We start from the raw sequence: 21,071 nt of genomic DNA, 5'->3' as shown, positions 1-21,071 counted from the left end.
CTCCCTCACCGACGCTCCTCTCGCCGCCCCGGCAGCCCCGCGCCAGCATGGCCCTGGACAGCCCGACCCGACCTCGCCGCTGCCTCGGTGCCACTGCCTCAAGAGGCCACGGGCCAAGCTTGTTGGAGATGCAGCGTGATGGTTTGGAGGGGGCAGAGGGTGGGGGGCAGCTGCGGGGGGTGGCTGCTGGGGTGCTCCCCATCCCCTTCCCCACCGACTCCAGGTTCCCCCTGCCCTGATGCTCTCCTGGTGCTTGTGCAGCGGTTGCAGCATGGAGCTGCGGTGTCCGGAGCTGAGCAGAGGCTCCACCATGTGCAGCCTGCACCGAGCGGTGCCGCTCACCCCTGGCACCAGCTCCTGTCCCAGGCCCGAACCCACTCCCCACCACACTGCACCAGGGCACCAGCCACCCCTGCTCATGCGTTGCGGTGCCCTGATGCCCCACTGGGCTCCCTGCTGTTCCCAGGGCTTCGCTGCTAACCCGGCCCCAGGCAGGCGCGGACGCTGGAGCTGTCAGGACGTCTGGATCCCTGCGCAGTTTTAACATATGCAAAGTGCATTTGGCTGCTCTGACAGGCCTGACCCCGCAGTGAGGGCTGACTTCGGGGTTCCACCACTGCAGCATCAGGGCGCTCCCTCACCGGGAGCCTGCGCCGGCACAGCTCAGACATGTCCCGCCTCAGGCAGCAGCTGCAGGGTCGCCCCCAGTTGTCGTCCTCCCCCCCCCCAGCATCTCTCATGCCAGAGAAACTGAGGAGCTTTTAACAAATGTGAACGGTTCCAGGAACCAGGCGGGAAGCGGTGCCGAGGGCCCCCGCCGGCACCCGCCCAGCCCCGTGTACATAGTGTACATAATACAGTACGTGTATTTTTAAAGTGATCATATTTATGTTAATAGAACCAGATGAAGTCTATATATAGAGATCTATATCTATTCTGAGAGATGCAGGGCTCTGCTAGCACCAGGCCGTGGGGATGGAGAGCGGAGACCCACTGCTCCTGCATGGAGCAGGTGCCCGCCTGTTACACTGGGTGTGCTGGGGCCACGGTGGAGGCTGCAGCTCCCCTGGCACCCAGCAGCCCCTGGCAAAGGGCCAGGCCGCAGGTTCATTCTCTTCTCAATTCCGCTTCTTAAGAGTTTTCAGGGAAAAGAAGTCACAGACTTTTCTGAACTTTTTTCACAGCAGATTTGAGCTTCCACTCCAAGTGCAGCCTGCTAAGAGTTGCCCTCTCCCGGCTGCTCCGTGCCAGCCTGGCCCAAATGAGCAGCGCTTTGTCCCAGCACTGAGCCCCGGCACTGCAGCGGGTGCCTCCTGTGTCCCCATGCATGGCCTGGCAGCAGCTGCCTGCCCAAACCTTCTGCCAGCTCCTGCCTCTCTCTGCACCAGGCTCCAGCTCCTGCTTGCTCTGCAGAGCTCCCCTGCACCTCCAGGTCCAGGCCAAAGCTCTTTGGGGCTGCTTGGAGAAAAAGCAGGGGGGCTTCTTATTTCCTTTTTACCCTTTAAGATACAGCGTGGACACAGTCCCAGACCAAAACCAAGCCCCAGCTTCACGTCTGTGCTTGCTCATACCTTGCTTTTCATTTCCATCACTCCCAAAGTGCCTCCCTTTGCTCCAGCAGCAGCCCCAGCCTGACTTCCTGGCAGCTTTCACTACCTGCACAGCTGCATCGGTCTGTGCCGCAGGCTCTGGGGTGGCAGCTATCCCAGGGGCACCAGGAGCTTGGTGTTCACAGGAGGTAACCACCGGGGTGAGCTGAGGCCTGGTTTCAGCACAGGAGCTCTGGACCGCGGGTGCAGACACACAGGGCAGCGCTCTGCTCCTGGACGAGCAGGCAGGCATCTGCAAGGTTCCTTTAGCTTTGGAAAGGGCAGCGCCACGGGAACCAGGCTGTGCTGGTGAGCAGCTGCTCTGCCCCTTGGAGCTCATCCTGCACCGCCACACAAGCTCATGTGCTGTTTCCAGCCTCCCAGAGTGATCTGAGGCAAGGGGGAGGCGAGTGCAGCAACCTGCCCACTCATCTCATGTGCCAGCTCCACGCCTGTTGGGCCTGGGACGCCTGTCAGCTGCTCTGCCTTCAGAAGATGCCGCCTGCTCCTGGCACCCGCCCTCCCCTCGCAGCCTGGCTCTTGCCCTGCCGCTGGCCCCGCAGCAATGAGCCGGGTCTCCCCTCCTGCCCCAGGTCTGCACCGAGGGCCGCGGGGCAGGGGTAGGTCGTGCCTCTGCTGAGGCTCCATCCGCCTCGACGGCCCTGGTGCAGGGAGCGGGGTCGATGTCCGCAACGCAGCGGGGACGCCGCGGCCAGGCCACGCTTCCCCGGTGAGAGATTTGCTCACCACCTCCCCGGCATCACCAGCAGATCCCATTCCCCCCCAGCACCACCTTATCCCCCGCAGTGAAGCATGGTCCCGGCCCCCCCAGGAGCAGGAAGGGCAGCCCTTTCCTGCTCGCTGCTGCTGGAAAAAGGCATTTCCCTTCCTCATCCTCAGCAGGTGCAGGGGCACAGTGCGAGACAGAGACAGGGCTGCCTCAACACCCCCCCAGGCAAAATTTGGCCGTGGCAAGAAACGGGCTGGTTCCACAGCGGGTGCTCGCTCGCCGTGGCTGAGAGGGCCACTTTTAGCAGACAGCACTGCATGTTAGTTTACAAACCCAGCCCTGCACGTTTGGCCTCCGTGAGTGTTCGGTTTCCCCATGGAGCACCCTTCTGCCGTTCCACCTTGGTGAAGACAGTGTCCTCCTCCGGTAGACGTGCAAGTTCCTCCTTGGCACATGTGCAGACGCAGTTCGGTTTGTGTTCCAGACAGGGAGGTCTTGAGCCCGGTTTGTGCCATGGGCTCTGTGGCGCTGCACAGCGCTGCAGGACAGGGCAGAGCAAGGCCCGTGGCGGGCAGGAGCACAGCACCCACCGCCGCGCTCGGCCGGGACGCAGCGCACGCTCCGGTTCCTGTGGCGGGAGCGGTGGGTGGCCCTGTCCCCACGTGCAGCAGCAGCAGCCACCGCGCAGTACGGGTTCCAAGGCACAAGACAGCACTTGCCGGAGGCACAGGCAGCTCCAGCCTGGGCCGGTGTTGGTCCATGGCTGGATGAGAGGCAGGACGAGATACTGCACAAGGGTAGGAGTTGCACTAGAAGAGTCAAGACCCTCCTCTGTGTAGCAGGACTAAAAACTAGCAGAAAGACCAAAGGGTCTGAGATTTGCTGGTTACACCACTTTCTGTGCTACATGTGCAATATATTTGTTATGAATGTTACCACACAGTCAGCTCATTCAATAATCTTTTAACCACCGTAGCTTGATGTTTTGCGTCCATTCAAGTGACTTTTATTCGAGTGCAATACTTCAATAGACACGTAGTGACCTAGTATGCTTTGTGTTTTAGAGAACCTGTGTGCAGAGCAATGCAATTAAGTTTAAAACCTTGTAAATAAAATGGGTTGCAAACCAAAAAAAGGAAAAAAAAAAAGAAAAAAAGTAACAGTATTAGGCTTGCATTTAATTTCTGTGTTTCACTATTGTGCATTAGGCCGCCTCAGTACAGCCCCTGTGTTCTCTGTGCAGGTATTAATGGAGGAGTGGCTCCTCAGCTGTTGAATGCTCCCTGTTAATGCTTTACTGCTTTAACTGTATCCATTTTTCTAGACTCCTGTCTGCACAAAATGCAATAAATGATTTTATTACACCCTTCACTACTCTCATGGGGAATCTTCACTTGCTTCCAGGATCTCCACAGCTATTTAGCACTTGGCTGATTCTATTCCCATAACTAGGAGAAATCCCCAACAGGGAACAGCAGATTGTAGAGGAAGCAAAACGTCAGGAGAGGAACAGCCTCTCCCCAGGGCCAGTTCCCATGTTTAAGCTCATGCAAATTTCTGATTACCCCAGCAAAGTCTTTACCTGTCAGCAGGGTTGTAGAGACAGAGAAAGGGATCTAACAAAGACAGACTGGAGGAGGAAAGACAGCAGACACACTCCCACCCACTTGAAGGTTGCAGCAGTGACAGCACCACGTTGAGGAAGGCCAGTGCTGAACGCATGGGGAGGTGCAGCCCTGCCTTCATGCAGCAGCCGTGCAGCTCCATGGCACTGAAGCAGCTCACAGCAGCACAGGAGCAGCTCGCTGCTTTCCGAGCATCCCTCCCCTCCACACCCGCTCCCAGTGTTGGGACCCCACATGCCAGTCCCACCTCATGCCAACCGCAGTAGCTCTGCCTGTGGCCACCCAAGTGCTCTGCCAGCAAAAGGGTGTGAGAGGTGCTGCCTGAGGCACTCTCACAGCAGGTCACAGCAAGGTTCCTATGCTGCCCGCTTCACACCCGGTTTTGGGCAGCACCTGACATGGCTCATCTGAAAGCAGAGAGCAATGGCAAATGCTGTGGAATGGGGCACTCCAGTAGTAGGCAAGCTGTCAAGTGTCAAAACTACAACAAAACACAAAACTTTTTTCCCACCTTTTTATTAGAAAGTAAAGTCCTCCTGTTAACAGCACAGAGAGCAAAAAAAATCAACTGCTACAACACAAACCACCTGGGACAAAGGAACCCTCAGCTCCGAGAACACTGCTCCCTTAGTACTGCCTGGACTAAGGGGCTGTGATGGGGAGGACCATGTCGTTCAGAGATGTTTTGTGTTCTGGTATCAAAGTATGTTACTGGTTATAAACACGGTGAAGAATCACTGCCCCATTGTCCACTCAACTGCCTGCTGCAGCTACCAAAGTGTTGAAGAAAATGTATAAAATGATAGTATTGCATCATGGCACTGCCTCACCTCCTCAGACGGACAGAACACCAACCAACAGTGAGAGCAGACACTCACCCCTTGTAACTGGCTCCAGGTATTGCCAAGGCAGGGCCAGCAGCATGGCTGTGGCTGAGCTCTTGGGCTACAGCAACCAACTGTCCCCAGTCAGGGTTAGATGAGAGGAAATTTATACACCAAATTTAACAGATCAATCTTAACACCAACTGCTGAGTGCAGGAAAACTGACAGCCCATTTCAAATCTCTGCCTTGGCTGGAAGCTCATTTCAGATCTGCCACAGTACTGGAGCCAAAGCTGCTGCTTTCCATGGGCTGGGTGTGATGAGCAGCACTCCTGTCGGGACACTTCAGCAAGGGAAGTCCATACAGTGCGGTCCTGGGTGACTGAGTAGGGTCAGGCATGTATTCCATGAGTTCAGCTCTAATGCTACCACTGGACCTTCCAACTGGCTTATGTGTCATAAAAAAAAAATAAAAATTGAAAAAAGAAACCCAAAGAAAAACAGTGCCCACTCTGAGGAGGTGCGTCTCCAAGAGGCCAGTCAGGTTCTGTCCAGTCCCCTGTTTCTTCAAAACCATTGACCCAAAACTATACTGAGACCATTCAAGACCAAGCTGCACCTCAACATGGAGATGCACCAGGTGCTGGAAGCAAGAAAAATGCAGCAGGGCCATCACTGCAGCAGCTTCTGGGACTGGACAACACAACCAACTATCAAAAGCAGCTCCTGCCACCAGGGAATCAGAGCACGCTTCTCCAGACACTGCCAGCCAGAGCACAGTGCCACCGGGGTACGCTCTCACCAACTGGAGAGCACATGCATATCCAGGGGCATTTGTCCCGTGTCAAGGACAGGAAACTCTTTAAACAAGTATAAGTATGGAATGGCAAAGGGAGGGGGAAAGGGCCTGACAGCTCAGCTTTAGTAGTGTCGCTGGTAGGAACCCATAGGTTGCTGGGCTGAGGACCCTGCTCGCCCCTGGGCCACTGTTTGGCTCACTAAGTGAGAGAGTGCAGGACCACTCTGGATAAGGGTGTCCAAGGCTTTCTGCACACTGGGGTTGTCGAAGTTGATACCAGAAGATACTGGCCTTGGAGCAGGTACATTGCTAGGTGCAGGGAGGCGATTCTGGTGCTGACCATAGAGCGCCTGAGCTTGTGGAGGAGCTCCAGGCCTTGGACCTGCATTTCTTGAAGGGCCCTGGAGAGCAGGAATCTGTGTGCTTGGAGTCTGCAATCTCTGCTGAGCCTGGTTTAAGTTTCCAGCACCCATCTGTGCTGGGCGGGCCTGGCCACTGCCCATGCTAGCAAAGTTCTGGCTTGGTGAGCTGCCTGATGCACCGGCAGCGGCTGCCGGAGTGCTGTTGGCCACTGCTGCTGCCCCACTGTTGAAGAGACTGAGGATTTTTGCCTGAAGCTCCTGCTGAGGATTAGAAGAGGACACTGGAACAGAAGGAGCAGAGACCATAGGCTGTGCACCCTGATGAGCTTGATTGCTTGGAAGGCTGGACTGACCACCCAGAGATGATCCTGAAGGTGCCCCCAAAGACTGTCTTGACATGGGTGCTGGGAAAGAAAGGGAAGAGGGTTAAAGCTCTGCACATGCCCGTGAAGGGAAACCTAAAGAAAACTCATGAAACAGCTACCAAAGCCACAAGTCTCAGTGAATACCCTCCTCTGAACAGGAGAGCTGCACAGCTCTGGGGAACCCAAACCACTCTGCAGAGCTGTTGCTCTGCTTGAGCAGCCAAACAAGTTATGGCAGTTCCATCGCTTCCTGAGAGAATCCAGCATAAAAGTTCTTTCACATGAAAGATCTGAATGGTCTCAGCTGCCCCAGGGCCATGCCCATTTCAGCAAACTGGGGTGCTGGGTGAGGCAGTTATGGCACTAGGACTTCTCTGGAATCCCGGTACCTTCCCTGTCCCAGCCCAGAGGGAGCAGACACCGCACCACCAGTGGCCCCAAGCCTTACCCTGCAGGGCCTCGGTGCTGCCCCTCAGCAGCCGCTCCTTCCGGTCCCTCAGGTAGTTGATCACTTTGTCCATCTCCTCGGCAGTCAGGTAGCGGTTGTCTGCCAGCAGGTTCAGGAGAGTCTGGATCGCCGGGGGGTGACCCCCCCGGGCCCCCTCGTCCCCAGGGCCCGGGCGCTCCCGCTCCTGCAGGACAGCCTCATCTGCCATCTTGGCCGCCTGCCGGGCGATCTCGTCACGCTCCTTCTCCCGACACTCCGTTTTGTAGCGCTCGTAATTCCTGGCCACCAGCACCATGGCATCCGCCTGGGGCATGTTGCGGTGCTCTGCACGACGGAAAGCAAAGGAGGGTAACAGGAGGTGCCTTGCCTCGTGCACACCAGCACATCTCAGTCAGCAGGCGAGGACTGCAGGCACAGACTTGGGAAGCTTCCCAGGCACACAGTAACACCTCCATTTGCTAAGCCAACAACAGGCTCAAGGCTATCACCCAGCAAGGCCACCCCTTCCTTCCACAGCTCAGGGCTCTGACAAGATATTGGATCAGACCCATTTAAGAAGGGACAGCAGCTCCCTCTACCTCTCACGTAAGTTCTCTGTTCTCTAAGAAGAGAGATTTCCAGCCTCTAAACCCTCGGGCAGATCCCAAACTTGTCCTCTGAAGGCTGTGAAAGCTTTCCGGAGGAGGACAGCAGCGGGATTACTTGGTTCTGTACTGCCAACCCCTCAATAAGGTGTGTGTACACAGGAGGTGGGGAGGAGAGCACTGGCTCAAGGTCACATTGCTGCTTATGTTTACTACTCAGGGGCAGTAAGCAGCAATCAAGCTCTACAATGCAACCAGTAATGGCCAATTGCAAAACTCTTTGGTGTTTTGTGCAGCTGCTTTTTGAAGTTTTCGAGGTCATTATTTCCACCTCACAAAGCACAGACACAAACAATGCCCTGAACACAGCTTTATGCAGGGAAATAAAAAGAGCCTTCACATTCCAAAGAGTGCCCAAAGCTCTGAGCACTTTTCACACCTGCAGAACATTAATTCCTGGCACCCATTTCCTCCTAACAGGAAAGTGGGGTTCATTTTAACATTATGCTTTGCACCAGTGGTGAAAGAGTTCCCTGAAACTGATGTGAACGCAAAGTTGGCTGTGTGTGGTTCAAGTGAGCATGTTTCATCTCTAGAAAGAGCTGTGGATGAGCTGGGGTTCTTATCAGATGTGATATACCATTAGATCCAGAAAAGAAGGTAAACTTTGTGGGAGGATGGGTGTTAACCAAAGGACTTAAGAGTTAAAACCAAGGGCAGTGGAAAGCCCAGTGAAGTGTGTGAGCTGTATTTCTGCACAAGTTAGGGAACCCTCTTACCACGTCTGCACCCCATGCTAAAGAAACCTAGGCTTCCTCAGTCAGTGAGCACTCAAAAAGCAGTGCCTGTGCATTCAGATGTTTACTCTCCCTGATGAACCTCACAAAACACTACTTGAGAACACAGTAAGGGAGCAATAACCTCCCAAAGCTCAAGTGCAGCCTCACAAGCCCCATGTGTAAACAGAGGATGTGCAGAGCCTTCTATGAGAGCACAGGCTGCTCTCCATAATCACATTCTGATGAGACTTGTTTTAATACCTACACCCACCCTCACAATCACCAAGTCACACCTTGGGATGAAGTGATGTGACAAGCGTAAGCAGCGCTCAGAAGGTGGTGTGCATAGACCCAACACCTTTATAGTCCAGTCTTTTTAGAACTCTTTCCAGTTTCATGACTGGATCTTTACCTTGCCCACACACGTGATCATTATCCTGTTTTCCTTAAATTACATTTGGTTTTAAAATTTGTCCTGTAATTTGCCACATTCCAAACATGCTCTCCTTCAGAACAACAAGTGATAACCTGAGTCTGGACTGGTCTTACTCAGAAATCTGCCAGGGCAATGCCATCATTTCTAGAGCTGGGGCTCACAGCTTGCCCTCAGATGCAAAGGCTGGTGGTATTAGGTGCTGAGAATGCACCTGAGATTCCCTCTTGGTAGAAATAAAACAGTCCTCTTTTGACAAGGGACAAATAAAGTATTATGGAAACTTGTAAATAACAATATTCACATTTATGACGTGGTGTTAAGTCATTAATAACTACTTATGTCACAGCAAGGATGAACCTTGTCCTGTGTGATTCTGCTAAAAAGTGCTCTGAAGCAGCACTTGGAGTGGTTCAAAGCAAACACACAACTACAGAGCCTATTGAGACCTCCGTACCTTGTGGGGTGCCAAACATGATGTTAACAGTGCAAGAGCGGTGAACTTGATGCTGCTGGGTGATGACAATGGCAAAAGGAGACCCTCCTCTGCTCACATCGTCCAGGGCTTGCGTCAGTGACATCTCTGTGTTGAGGAAGATCAGGTCCACTACCATGCCCAGATCCCGCACTTTCCGCCCCACTGACTCCGCATACTCCCTACCACAAAGCAAAGCCAGTAGAGTTTAACACGTCAGTCACACAGAAACAGAAACCCTGGCACACCCACCCTCGCTGTCACCTCAGATTCGCTGCTCTGATGGCTTGCCAAATCTCACAGTGTGTAACAGGACAGTATTATAGCAACCTCATTACAGTGATGCAAGAGCCCTTGTTTTGATCTGAATAAGTCATTTCAGTTTAACTGAAATAAATTACAGATCAAACCTTAGCTTAGCTGAGAAACAGTGTTTGCAAAAGGATTTACACTATTATAGACTGGTTTGCATATAAATGTGTTTAAACTGAACTCATTAAGTGAGTTAATTTATGCCCACAGGAATCTAAGGGGCAAATAGCAGAGCAGCCAACCTACAGAAGTTACTTGTGCTACATTCAGCATCTTAACTGTTCAAATGTGCCTTATTCCTTATTTCTTGCTCATTTGTTCTACCTGCTGCTTTCTGCTCTAGCCCAGAATCAACACAGCATCTATGAATCCACTGTTCTTGTATCCTCTCTCCTGCAGTCTAGTCTGTGCGCACCCACGCCTTCTGAAAGAGGTTTAGTTCATCATCTTTGGCTGTGAACACTGTTAACAATGACTAAAACTGTTCCCCCTCAGCTGTCTTTCTAAGGATTTCTAAGTTACATGGACCATGTACCCAAGTCATTTAGGAGTCCCCTTTAACAGTTCTATAGTAGGTGACATCATTGCTTCAATACCCAACACTTATTACATGCTCCAGCTCTTAAGGTTCCTAGCTGTTAGAGACCAAAATGATCCTTAGGTTATTAAGCTGGTCCTCTTGAACAAAAAATTTCTACCTATATCAAGTACAATAACTTGTGCCCTATTAGAATATCTTCTAAAGACTTTTAGTCACCAAGGGATAAAGAATCTATAATTTCCTTTCAAGATTTGTTCCAATAGGCAATCAACTCCATTAAAAGCAAAACACAGTTTATTTCTAGTTTCACTGCTACCCTTATTCCCATTTCCTGTTCTGTCTTCCACCACCAGGCCAGGCAAGCACCAGCTCTGCTTTTCTGCCGCACAGATAGAGCAGAGTGAAATAAAACTAACACTTGATCTTTTTTCTGCAGGGCTACAGAGACAGAGCCTTACATCTCCCCTTGACAAACACTTTCATTAGACTCCAGGCCAAGTCTATGATTTATTTACTATTTTCTATTCTTCAATGTATTTATGTGTAAAGCTGTAGACATCGGAGTGGTGCCATCATTACAGCCCCTCCTCCCACTGTACCAGGCACAGATGTGCCCCCCTGTTCCCAGTCCAGTGCTTGGGCTGCCTCAGGAGCTCGCCCTGGTTACTACTCACATGTGCTCCGACACCGCTCATGACTGGCAGCAGTGATTTTGTATTTCTTGCACGTTAGATTGGCAGTGATGACAGGTATCTGTCCTAGTAACCAGTGTGACAGGAGCTCTGAAACTAACACCCCCACGACTCCCTCAACACCTGCTCTGCACTATGTGCTGGTTGGCACATATGAGTAAGTTCTGTATCACTCAACCCATGAATAGCAAGTACAGACTGCTATAACCTGTCACGGCAGTAGGCTGATATGAAGATTAAGTAGAAAAGTAACAGGAGAAGGTATAGTGACAGGTGACAAGAAAGAAATAAAAGTAAAGCACAAGATACAACATTTCTCCACCTCATCAACCTATGTTCCCAGAACAGCAACAGGCGCTGTGGCTTTCCAAGGGCTCTAAAGCCACATCCTTCAAAAACAACTAGCAAAACAAAAAGCCTCAAAGCAGGACTAAGTTTAGTTCTATTTTCTTTTACCATGCGATAATAAAATTTGTCATAACTGTTTCCTTACTTTGTCTGTTTATTCACCACGATCACAGAACAATCCACGGGTCTCTCTGCATCAAAACGTCTCTTGATTTCCTCGTAGTACTGACGGTACAGCTCCTCCCGGCGCCGCTCCTCACGCTTCAGGCGCTCTGAAAGCCAGGCCCAGGGACAGAACACATGATGCCTTCAGCTCAAGATACCACAGCATCTCCCGCACCCTCCAGCGGGAGATGTCAATCTGCCCATTACAACGTTACAGGTACTCACCATCTGAATTCACTGGTGCTCTGTCAAAATGCTCTTTGTAACGGTCGTAGTAAGAGTCGTCCTTCCGCCGACAGTAGTCTTCGAAGCGAATGTAACGGTCATAGGATTCATCTCGTCTGCAACGTTTACAGAAGCAGCAAAGGTTTCCATGCTCCAGCACCAGCTCAGGCAATAACTTTGGCCAATGCAGCACACGCAAACCCTCCTTGATTTCAATTCTGGAGTACCCACCTGCTCCCCACAAGACTCAAAGCAGGCACCCAACTGTCCCCAGCTGGAGCAATTTCCTGATCTTAGATGCCTGATACCACTCAATCCGGCACAGCCATTGAGGCAGGAACACCATAAAATGTGTTGGCAAATACAATCCCAGGGAAATTACCTGTACAAAGGGTCCCGAGGGTCTCTCATATCCCGTGGATCCCTCACATCTCGTGGATTTCTCATATCCCGTGGATCCCTGTATCGATCATACAGCGGCTCCCGTGGGTCACGAAGGTCTCGAACATCACGAGGGTCCCGCAGGTCTCTTGGATCCCTGATGTCCCGTGGGTCCCGCAGGTCCCGGGGGTCCCTGTGGTCTCTGGCATCACGCATGTCTCTAGCTCGAATGTCTCGAGTGTCTCTGGAATCTCGGCCATTTCTACCATCTCTGGGGTCTCTCCGTGGGCTCCCCCGAAGAGGGGAGCGGTCACGTCTGGCGTCTCGGCCATCCCCATAGGCATAGGGCTCCCTGAGGAAAACACCAGTCCATTAGACTGTTAATGACACCAGTACAATTACCCCTAGATCTCTTACCTGAGGTGCCAAAGCAGTTGAATCCTCCCTCCTAACCCACCATAGCAAGAACTGCCCCAAAACCTTATTTGTTGAAGCAGCGTGGAGAAGCTTTTAACTGCAATATTTCTCATACCAAACAAGACCCAGACAGCTACTTAATGAAGCATCACTGAAAGTGTAGAGCACCTGTGGAAGAAGTTAACAGGCACCTGAGAAAACACCATTTCAAGGCCTCCAGCCTCATAACTATTAAATGTGCTTTTGCAAGTTCTTTGAGAGCATTCAAGGTGCTGGAGCCCAATACCCACAGATCTGCAGTAGCCAGGAGCATTCATGGGATCCATTAAGTTCACCAGTCAATGACAGCAGAATACCTGAAATAATCTGTTATTGTCATACGATTAAAAAAGGAGTTTGCTGTGACCAAAGGCACTGCAGCTTCCATGTTGTGGTTGGGTTACTGCTACCAGCAGAAAGCAGTGACAGCGGCCGCCGTGTCCTGCACTGGAAAGGAGAGTCTCTGTACAAAGCCAGTCTTACGCGTATGATGGCCCTGTTAAGGGGGTACCAAACCCCACCAGCACCACATCCTCAGCAGCAACAGCTTCTCTGTTGTATCTGAATGATCCATCTCATTCAGACTTTGTACTGCATTGTCTTCGGAGGAAAGGAAGAATAATATCCCAGTCTTCAACTTTTCCCCAAAAAGTAGTTTTTTTCCAGGTCATATTTTGTTTTCCAGAAAAAAAAACCACATCAATTCACTGCAGTCTAAGCCAAACAGAAAAAAAAACTTGTAGAGAAACTACTGAGACTCAAGTGTTCAGAATGTTCTTTCCCCAAGATACTGACAGCCATCAGAAGAAACCCAGCTTTTTGAATCTTTTTATTTCCAAAACTTGACAGACATTTAGAGTCCTCTATCAGTATAATCCAGGTTAGGAAAGATAAGCAGAACACAAGTCTGCTCCCACTATGGTGCATTCACGTGGTAGTCACCTGGAGAGAACAGCAGGAGTAGCGAGTCAGATGTGCCCAAGTTCATTGTCAGGCAGAGACAGATGTGAAGAGCCTGTGCATGGATTTGGGTGGTTACACCCAGCTGTGCTGGGAGGCACACAGAAGCACTGGCATTCCCTGCTTTTATGTCAGGTATGAAACAAACTTCAGGACAACTACAGAGGTGCCACCAAGAACACACATAGTGTCCTCCTGTGAAAGAAACACTATTGGCATACACACAAGTGCAAACTCCCTCAGCCTCCTGGACACACAGATCCACTTCTCTGTGATCTGTATTGAAACCACATCATATGAGATACATTGTCCTTGTCCCCTTCCCCCCCAGCCTACAGTGAACCATGGCAGAAGCTCAGGGGAAATTTCCCACTTGCTCTAATGCATACTGAGTACCTGGTCGTTCTGTAGCTGGAGAACTACAGCAAAACAGCCAGATGCAGCAGGATTGTTTGGCATAGGACATTTATTCCAGCTGGAAGTGGAGTGACCAGAACAGGCCACATCCACTATTTGCAGAGACAAATAGATTCAGAACGAGAACCGCATAACTGCCACAGAAGCACAGACGTGGCATGGATTCCCTGTGCTCCCCCTCACTGTCAGGCTGCTTGCAGAGAGGCAGCAGCACGAAGGCACAGTGGCCTTCTGCACCTCCATCACCACAGTCTGACTCCTACCACATCAGCCCCGCTGCCCACGTCTGCTCAGGACTCAGCACTGTGGCACAGGAATCCACCGCTGTCATTCACACACCTGCAGCATGGACCAGGTCCATTATCCACGCCCAGGACTTTGATGCCCACAGTGCTGCTTGGGACTGGTGCTAGTGACATGGGATGGCCATGGTGTCTGCAGTGCCAGCTGGAATCCAGTGCCTGTCTCAGCGGCACCACAGCCTTCGACATGCTCATGCAGCTTCAGTGCTCCTTGGGGGCCTTGATGTGGCCATCTGCTCTTGCACACGCAGGATGACACGGGTCCCAATGCATCTGGACCTGCTGTTTTTCCCCTCCCAGTGTGGTCTGAGGACCAACGCCCATGGCATCAGAGCCTGAGGCCAAAGACATGCCATCAGTGCCGGCTGCCCATGTACCTGCAGTGTGCTTGGGGTCCTTGTACCAGCACTGAGCACACCTCACATGGCCCAGGCCCAAGGCTTGGATGTTTACAGATGTGTAATGGGACCCCCCAGCTGTGTGGCCAAAGTGGTTCCTGTAGCATGATGGTCTCTGCAAGTGCATTCGGCCCTGTGCAGGCTAAGTGCAGCACATATAAAAGACCTAGATGATGCCAACTATTGCAGCTATGCATTTGCTGCTTTTTTTTTTTGGTGGCAGATGTTTTTCTGGCTGCGCTTTTTCCTCATTTTTTTTTTTGTAATTTAACAGGTCAAGTTCATAGACCACGCCAGACACGTCAGGGCTTGATAACCTTCAAGTCCAACAAGAAACAGTGTGGAAAGCTTCACAGTACAGGCACAGAAGATGCACACTTCACACCAAGCTACCACCACAGCACATCTTTATGTGCTCCCAGTAGTGCCATGGAAAGGAACCTGAAGTTGCCCTCCTGTGACAGGACAGTCTGTGTCTTCTCCACTTGCCTGTGACTTCACACATGGAGGAGGTGCAGGAGTGGCATGCGCTGTGCCTACCGAGGGATGGGAAATGACGAGAAGCTGGCAGGTGCCCATCACTAACCTGGCTCCAGGTCCTGGCAGACAGGACAGTGCAAGAGAGATGTTTGCTCTCTTGTGCTTCACTCGTATGTTCTTTTCCAGTCTCATTTCAGCACTAGAAGCTTCTGACATCAGAAGAGACAAGATCCTGAAGTCCTCTGCAGCATGGCACTGGGAATACTACGGCCCAGTAGCATTCCCTAGATATGCCCCGGCTTCTCTGACACTTGAGGCAGGAGAGAACATCAAATGTATTCTTCCTCACAAGTCCCCTACAACTTTTGCTGCAAAACATCACACTTAGCTGCAGTCACAGCAGCAGACACGAGGTTTCCCTCATGCCTCCTGAGGTGCCAGTGCCAGAAGGCCCCCGAGAGCTGCAGCAGCCACGTCCCAGCTGTCTCACTTGAGTGTCGCCGTCTGACTGGGGGTGGCCGTGGGGGAGACAAACACATTTAGCACAGGCCACTGGGCTCACGCCCTGACCTTCCTACTACAACTCACTGCTTCCAGGTACTTTACCTTCGTGCCGGACTGGACCTTGATGAAGCCTTATTCATATTTCTTCTTTCCACTGCTTTATTAATATCTGTAAAGAATAATCAACCCATCTGTTCAATGCTATGGAACAAAAAAAATATCATCAGCACAATTCAAATGAAAGCAACTTAAGTTCAACAACATCCAGATGGTGCAAGAAAATCCATTCAGCAGAGAGACATTGTCACTTTGACAATTTTTTATTAAGTTTAGACAGTACAACATAATGAAATGTTCATGTATTTCTGCCTTCAAAATAGGGTGGACAGCCTGGGTAGAGTTTTAACCCTTTATGTTCAGGCCCACATGCAGACTCTTCATTCCATAAGAGAATCTCTTTCTTCTGCAGTCTATGAGCGAGCAGAAAGCAACTCATGGACTCTAGGAGAAAAAGCAGAGTCTGAAAACCTCCAAGAAAGGAAGCTGATAGTCAGCACAGTCTCAAGTTCCCAGCCAGACCTGCTCAACAGAGCATACTGCTACCCTTATTGAGAACATGGGGGCTCTCAAGTGGCACATGCAACTGCATCCCAAGGCATGGCTGCAGCCTCCACTCAGTGAGCGGGATCCAGGGAGCCTGAGGCACAAGCTTCTGGGGAAGGTCAACATGACGCATTCAAAGCACCACTGTTAACACGATGCAAAGTGATGCAACAGATCAGAAACTGAGAACTGGTTGGCTTCTGAGCACCTCCATGAAAATCACCATGAAGTCAAATACAAAGAAGTAAGAGAACTGGATAAACAGTGTCTTGTCCTCAACTAGAAAAAAATGAAGCTGCCCAGAACTGGAAGGGACCGATTTGTTCTACTGTGAGGAAACAAAGCGTCTGGTAACAGCTGACTGAGGATGAAATAAGACACTGGAGGGGGGCAAGAACAGACAGAAATGTCTTCAGATGTTTTTTTCAGATGTTTCAGAGCCTTTAAAGGACACAAACAAAACCAACCCAGGTTGTATCTGCTTCCCAAGAACCTATCAACAATTAAAGAAGTCCTATTAGCTGTTTGCATTAGCTCCTTTCAAAGCTCTTGCAAGAGAATAAACATGCCGCTTGGCTTTAGTAAGACTCAGTCTTATCTTTTGCAGCTTCATACATGATCCTTTAGAACTTCCAGTTACAGGATCTGTCCTAAGCTTTGCTCCCGTTGTCCACCAAGGAGCAGCTTGTTCTCTTTCTTGGGGGGAGAGAAGCAAGTGCAGCCTGAACCCGAACTGCAGCACCAGAGCACTCAACACCACAGAGCAGTCCCCAGAATCAATCCCCAGGATCAGCTGCATTCTTGCCTGCTGTCACAAACTTTGATGGGCATTTATTCCCTACATAGCTTTAGCCATTAAAGATAATTAAAACACTTCAATGTGTTTGTGGAAGCATTAGTATAATGCAACACTGGAGTTGAACTCTCCCAAAGTCTTTTACCGACTTGCATCCTTAGCAGTTAACATTTAATGCTCATGCAGTGTAACTGAAGCAACTCTTTTCCTTGCATTTATTTTTTAGTTGAGATTTTTGTCCCCTTAAAGGCAAGTGTTATCTTTAAGCAAGACACTATCTGCTTTCTTTGGTTTAAGATTATTTTTATTCTCTTTTACGATGCCATTGCCGACACCTATCAGGATTTTTACACTCAAAACCATACATTACTTGAAAAAAAAAAAAATCTGAACAAAAATATTTTCCTAGAAGAAAAAAACCACCTTTGACAGGGACCCTCTTCTGGTGCAAAAAGAACAGATTTAATAACATTTTATTTAATGCTAACAGCATTTACAGGTTAAGTATGTGAACAGTGACAAAACTTCAGAGGAAAAAAAGAAAGTCTTCTGTCCTGCAGGGTTCTGAGGTGACAGGGCCACTGCAGTGATCTCCTGAATGAACACGGGTGACAAGAGAGCCTTGAATCACATTCCTATCTCAAGTGCAGCAGTGGCATTGAGCTCAAGCTTATCTTTTAGCAGAACATTCAATTCCAATTTAAAAGTTTTCAGAGCACAGAAAGCACCAAAGCTTCAGTGAGTTATTCCAGAAGTCAATTACTTTGCTGCTGAAGAAAACTATTTATTTCCATTTAAGGATTTGCCATGCCTAAGCCTACTAGATTAAAACTTGCTTATCTTCAGGTCTGTCTGTTACACAGATCACATCACTCCTTTATCTCAAGGCTTTTGCTAGGACTTGTTCTTCAGCTCTTTAAGCCTTCTTCAGGTTTTTCTGAGGCTTCTCCCATTTAGCACTATCCTCTTTGAAACAGGCATACCAGATCTGAACACAGTATTCCAGCAGTATACCCCAGGTAGCAAACCCTCCCTGCTTACAAAGCTGCTTTGTACAGCCAGGAATGACAAAAGCACTCTTGCTGGGTGCAGATCTTCCCTTCTGGGTTTAGTGAGAGCTCAGCTCTGCCTGCATCCAGCTTAGGAAGAAGTCCAGGTCATTTCACCACCAGTAACTCCATCTTCATTATTTCATTCTCTTTCTGAAACATGATTGTCTTTTCTCCCCAAGTCACTTATAAAAGCACTGCATGGCCAGGAATCAGTTTTTTCCAGAACACCACTCAAAGCACTGAGCAATTTCATCTATATTACACTGAGCTCCATTTAACCCTATGTTGGTTTTAATTGTTTAGCTGCTTAATCAAACCAAACATCTTACAGAAGCCTTTACATCAACACTGCTCTCTCAGCCATAAAGCTCCCAGTATCAGTGGAGTAAGAGGTAGGATTTCTTTTGATTTGCATTAATGAATTCCCTTCTCAGTGGGTGTCAGGTGGAAGAATTCCTTTGTTATCAGGGGCTGATGCCTTGCTTGTCCCACTTACGCTGCTGACTGGCACATCTACAGCGCTCTGCTATGGCCCTGGAAAATCCCTGGTTTTCCCAAGGCTTGTAGGAAAACAACAGGAACAGCCTAGGCAGGTCTGCACTGAGCCTCACAGACAAGAGATTTAAACTTTTTGAGAGGTCCAGTTTTGGTAGCTGCTGCTCTACCTTTTCAATTTTGCTACTGAAATGCAATTTATATTAAAGCTCCTTGTGCCTCTTCAAAGAGAGACAGCAGAAACTGAGGACCAAGTGGTCTTTCCAGTTAGAAACCGTTATCATTCCCTGACAGTTACACCTCAGCTTCTAAAGCAGCTGCAGTTGCTCCTGCTTAAGCTTCTAGACTTAGACAACACTGGCCATAACTTCTTCTTGTATCCTTCTACCCTCCTTGTCTATTTGCCTGCATTTCCATCTTGAGGCTTGGGCTTGTCATTCTACACACACCTTCCCACAAGTCATCGTTTAATGCTCCTTTCATTCCTTTCTAAGTCAAACTGTTTGTCTTCAAATTAGCACAGGTTTACTTCAAGAGTAATTTTTTTTTGCTTGCATGTAACAGATTACTCAGCTTTCTAACAATTTGCTCCTGTTTAAGTTTGCTCCCAGCACATTTAGCTGAATTATTTTTATCTTTATGAAAATGACCTCTTTAAAGCACCTGGTACTTACACACTGCTTTCAGACTGACATGTGCAAACCCACCCAAGATTACTGGGCTCACAAGCTGCTGAGTGCTGTGACCAATTCCTGAGCCTGCCAAGAAGAGCCAGTGCTGCTCTACAAATGTTTTTAAATGTTTTAAAACTACATGCATGAGGTTGTGATGAGCACTGCCTAGGGCTAGAGCAGCCTCTCGCACAGAGCAGCAGACCTTTTCAAACACTAACACACAAAGGTGAGTTCAGAGTAAGACCTAGGTAGGAAGATGAAACACACAGCACTTACAGCAAGTAACTGAAGGGAAATACATAGCTACTAAAAGTGATTTGAGTCTAACACCAGGCAAGTGTCACATAGGGATCTTTCTGGAGAGCTTTAGAACAAGAGCACTCTCTACTGGGATGCATGCTGGGGTCAGTGGGAGAGCACGGAGCAGTTTTCCTTACCTAATCTATACCCTTTATAAAGGCGGCCCTTCTCCCCGTCCAGAGCGGCCTGGACATCTTCCAGACGGTCGTACTGCACGAACCCATAGCCATGGTACATGCTGAGGGCTGGAAAAGGCAACAGCAGGGCAAGACTGGTTACAACCAGGGGACACCATCAACCCACGCCCAGGCCACCACTTAACCCCCAGCCAAGAAACCACTGCAAGTTTCCTGGGAAAACCACATCCACCAGGATCAAAATGCAGAGCTTAAAGGCTCTGAAATGTATTTCATAGATCCACTGCCTTCTGACAAGGCAGTGAGCAAAATACAGCCTGTGATGTGACCAAGATTTGATTAAGAGACTATGAAGTTACTTGAAAGAGTCTTGTAACATCATACTGCAAACCCAAAGCTGAAATGTAGCTGATACACACACGTTACATCTCAGCTATGCTGAAGGAATCCCTTTTTCAGATAAAGTTATCACTGAAAGGTCACTTTTTAGGAACAGGATTAGTTACTCCTCCCATCATCAGCAAATACCATTTGACAAGCATGAAAGTGGTATTTCTGAGTTCCCAGGCACAAAAAGGCATAAAGATAAAATACTAACCCCTGATTTTGCCATATTTTGAAAATATCTCTTCCATTTCTTCACGAGTCATGTGGTCTGTGGGCAAATTGCCGACAAAAAGTCTTCTCTCTAAGTCCTGGGGGTTGGTGCTGTTGGTGAAGTCGCTCTGTTTGATGCTATTGCTCTTGCGTCCTCGAGCCATTTTGCTGTCGTCCCAAATGCAACTCTTCGCAAAAAAGAAAAAGGGCCATGCACATCACGTGTGTCACTGCAACCCCACACACCAAACCGGGCATTCAACTGGACTGCTTTGTGGCTGGAAACCAACCAAGGCTGCGCAACGTAAGTGACACTCCAGAGGAATCCTAGCCCAGGGATACAGAGCTCTGGGAAGAACATGTACTGAGGCTTTTCACTTGGGATTTTCTGCAATACTGAAAGGCACCAACCCCAATTATTTCACAGACAAGTTTTAATGGTTTAACTCCAAAGTAAGATACAAATAAAACTCATTTTCCATTAACACACCTTGACTTTAAGCTTTTAGGAACACCCATTTCTTCAGTCCACTGGTGACCAGAGTTGAAGTCTATGCAGTATTTTAACACGCAGAAAGGAAACACTCATCACAACATTGCATAACCCAAAGATTTCAATACAGGCTTTGAGCGAGATACCAGGAAGCACTGCCCAAATGCTCCAAGGGACCACACCTGGATTGCTTCACTGCATGTGGAATCTTGGCTTTCAGTGCCAAAATGCAGTTTCTCATTCAGCCCCTGGTGAACAGCACGTCCTCGGCCCCCTCCAGGTGTGGGCTCCCACAGAAGGCGGGTCCACATGGGAATTTGGGGACCCCCATGGAAGCGCCATGCCCCTTTCCCACCACCCCAGCACCACAGCCCACTGTGGACCCCACCGCCACAGAGCAGGCACTGCACAAACTCACGCAGAGCTCCACAGCAAAACCACCCCGGCAAACAGAACCCACCACAACCCCCACCACAGCAACCAACCCCCAACCCCCACCCAGACCCACTGCCTAGCTTAAGAGTCACCATTACATAAAGCTTAAAAAAACCCAGAAACACTGAAACTTTCAAGATTAACTTGAAAGACTGAATGCTATTTAATGAAGTTCCCATACTTCCTAAACGTCCATCTACAGGAAGGCAAGATGGGATTTCCATTTACAACATGCAAGAAACCTGGGAAAAAAGCTGAACTCGAGTGTATCAACAGGAGCTACTCCCGGTAACCA

The 21,071-nt window shown here is 49.5% G+C and overlaps 1 protein-coding gene across 1 annotated transcript; it reads right to left on the bottom strand.

The window, feature by feature from the left end:
* Window positions 1–4,440: 4,440 nt before the first annotated feature.
* On the bottom strand, window positions 4,441–20,674 carry NCOA5 (nuclear receptor coactivator 5). Its single transcript, XM_061441680.1, has 9 exons — window positions 19,850–20,674; window positions 19,252–19,359; window positions 15,297–15,363; window positions 11,679–12,029; window positions 11,297–11,412; window positions 11,052–11,178; window positions 8,996–9,195; window positions 6,743–7,066; window positions 4,441–6,333 (listed from the first exon to the last, which is right to left on the bottom strand). Exons 1-9 carry the CDS (start codon window positions 20,010–20,012, stop codon window positions 5,690–5,692), a joined length of 2,100 nt encoding a protein of 699 aa, XP_061297664.1. The 5' UTR covers window positions 20,013–20,674; the 3' UTR covers window positions 4,441–5,689.
* Between the last annotated feature and the right edge of the window lie 397 nt (window positions 20,675–21,071).

This window comes from Pezoporus flaviventris, unplaced genomic scaffold (assembly GCF_033815535.1).
Source record: "Pezoporus flaviventris isolate CSIRO_AGI_PZ_B2104156 unplaced genomic scaffold, CSIRO_AGI_Pfla_v1 ptg000213l, whole genome shotgun sequence".
In the NCBI taxonomy this organism is placed as follows: Eukaryota; Metazoa; Chordata; class Aves; order Psittaciformes; family Psittacidae; genus Pezoporus; species Pezoporus flaviventris.
This window is presented reverse-complemented; position numbering and strand designations above follow the sequence as displayed.

Bases quoted from the DNA above. Each gene is read 5' to 3' on its own strand.
- NCOA5 (XM_061441680.1), bottom strand. From the start codon at position 20,012: ATGGCTCGAGGACGCAAGAGCAATAGCATCAAACAGAGCGACTTCACC. The intron at 19,360-19,849 runs GTTAGTATTTTA...TGCCTTTTCCAG, and splicing joins AAAATATGGCAAAATCAGGG to CCCTCAGCATGTACCATGGC. The intron at 11,179-11,296 runs GTGAGTACCTGT...CCTGGCTTTCAG, and splicing joins AGCACCAGTGAATTCAGATG to AGCGCCTGAAGCGTGAGGAG.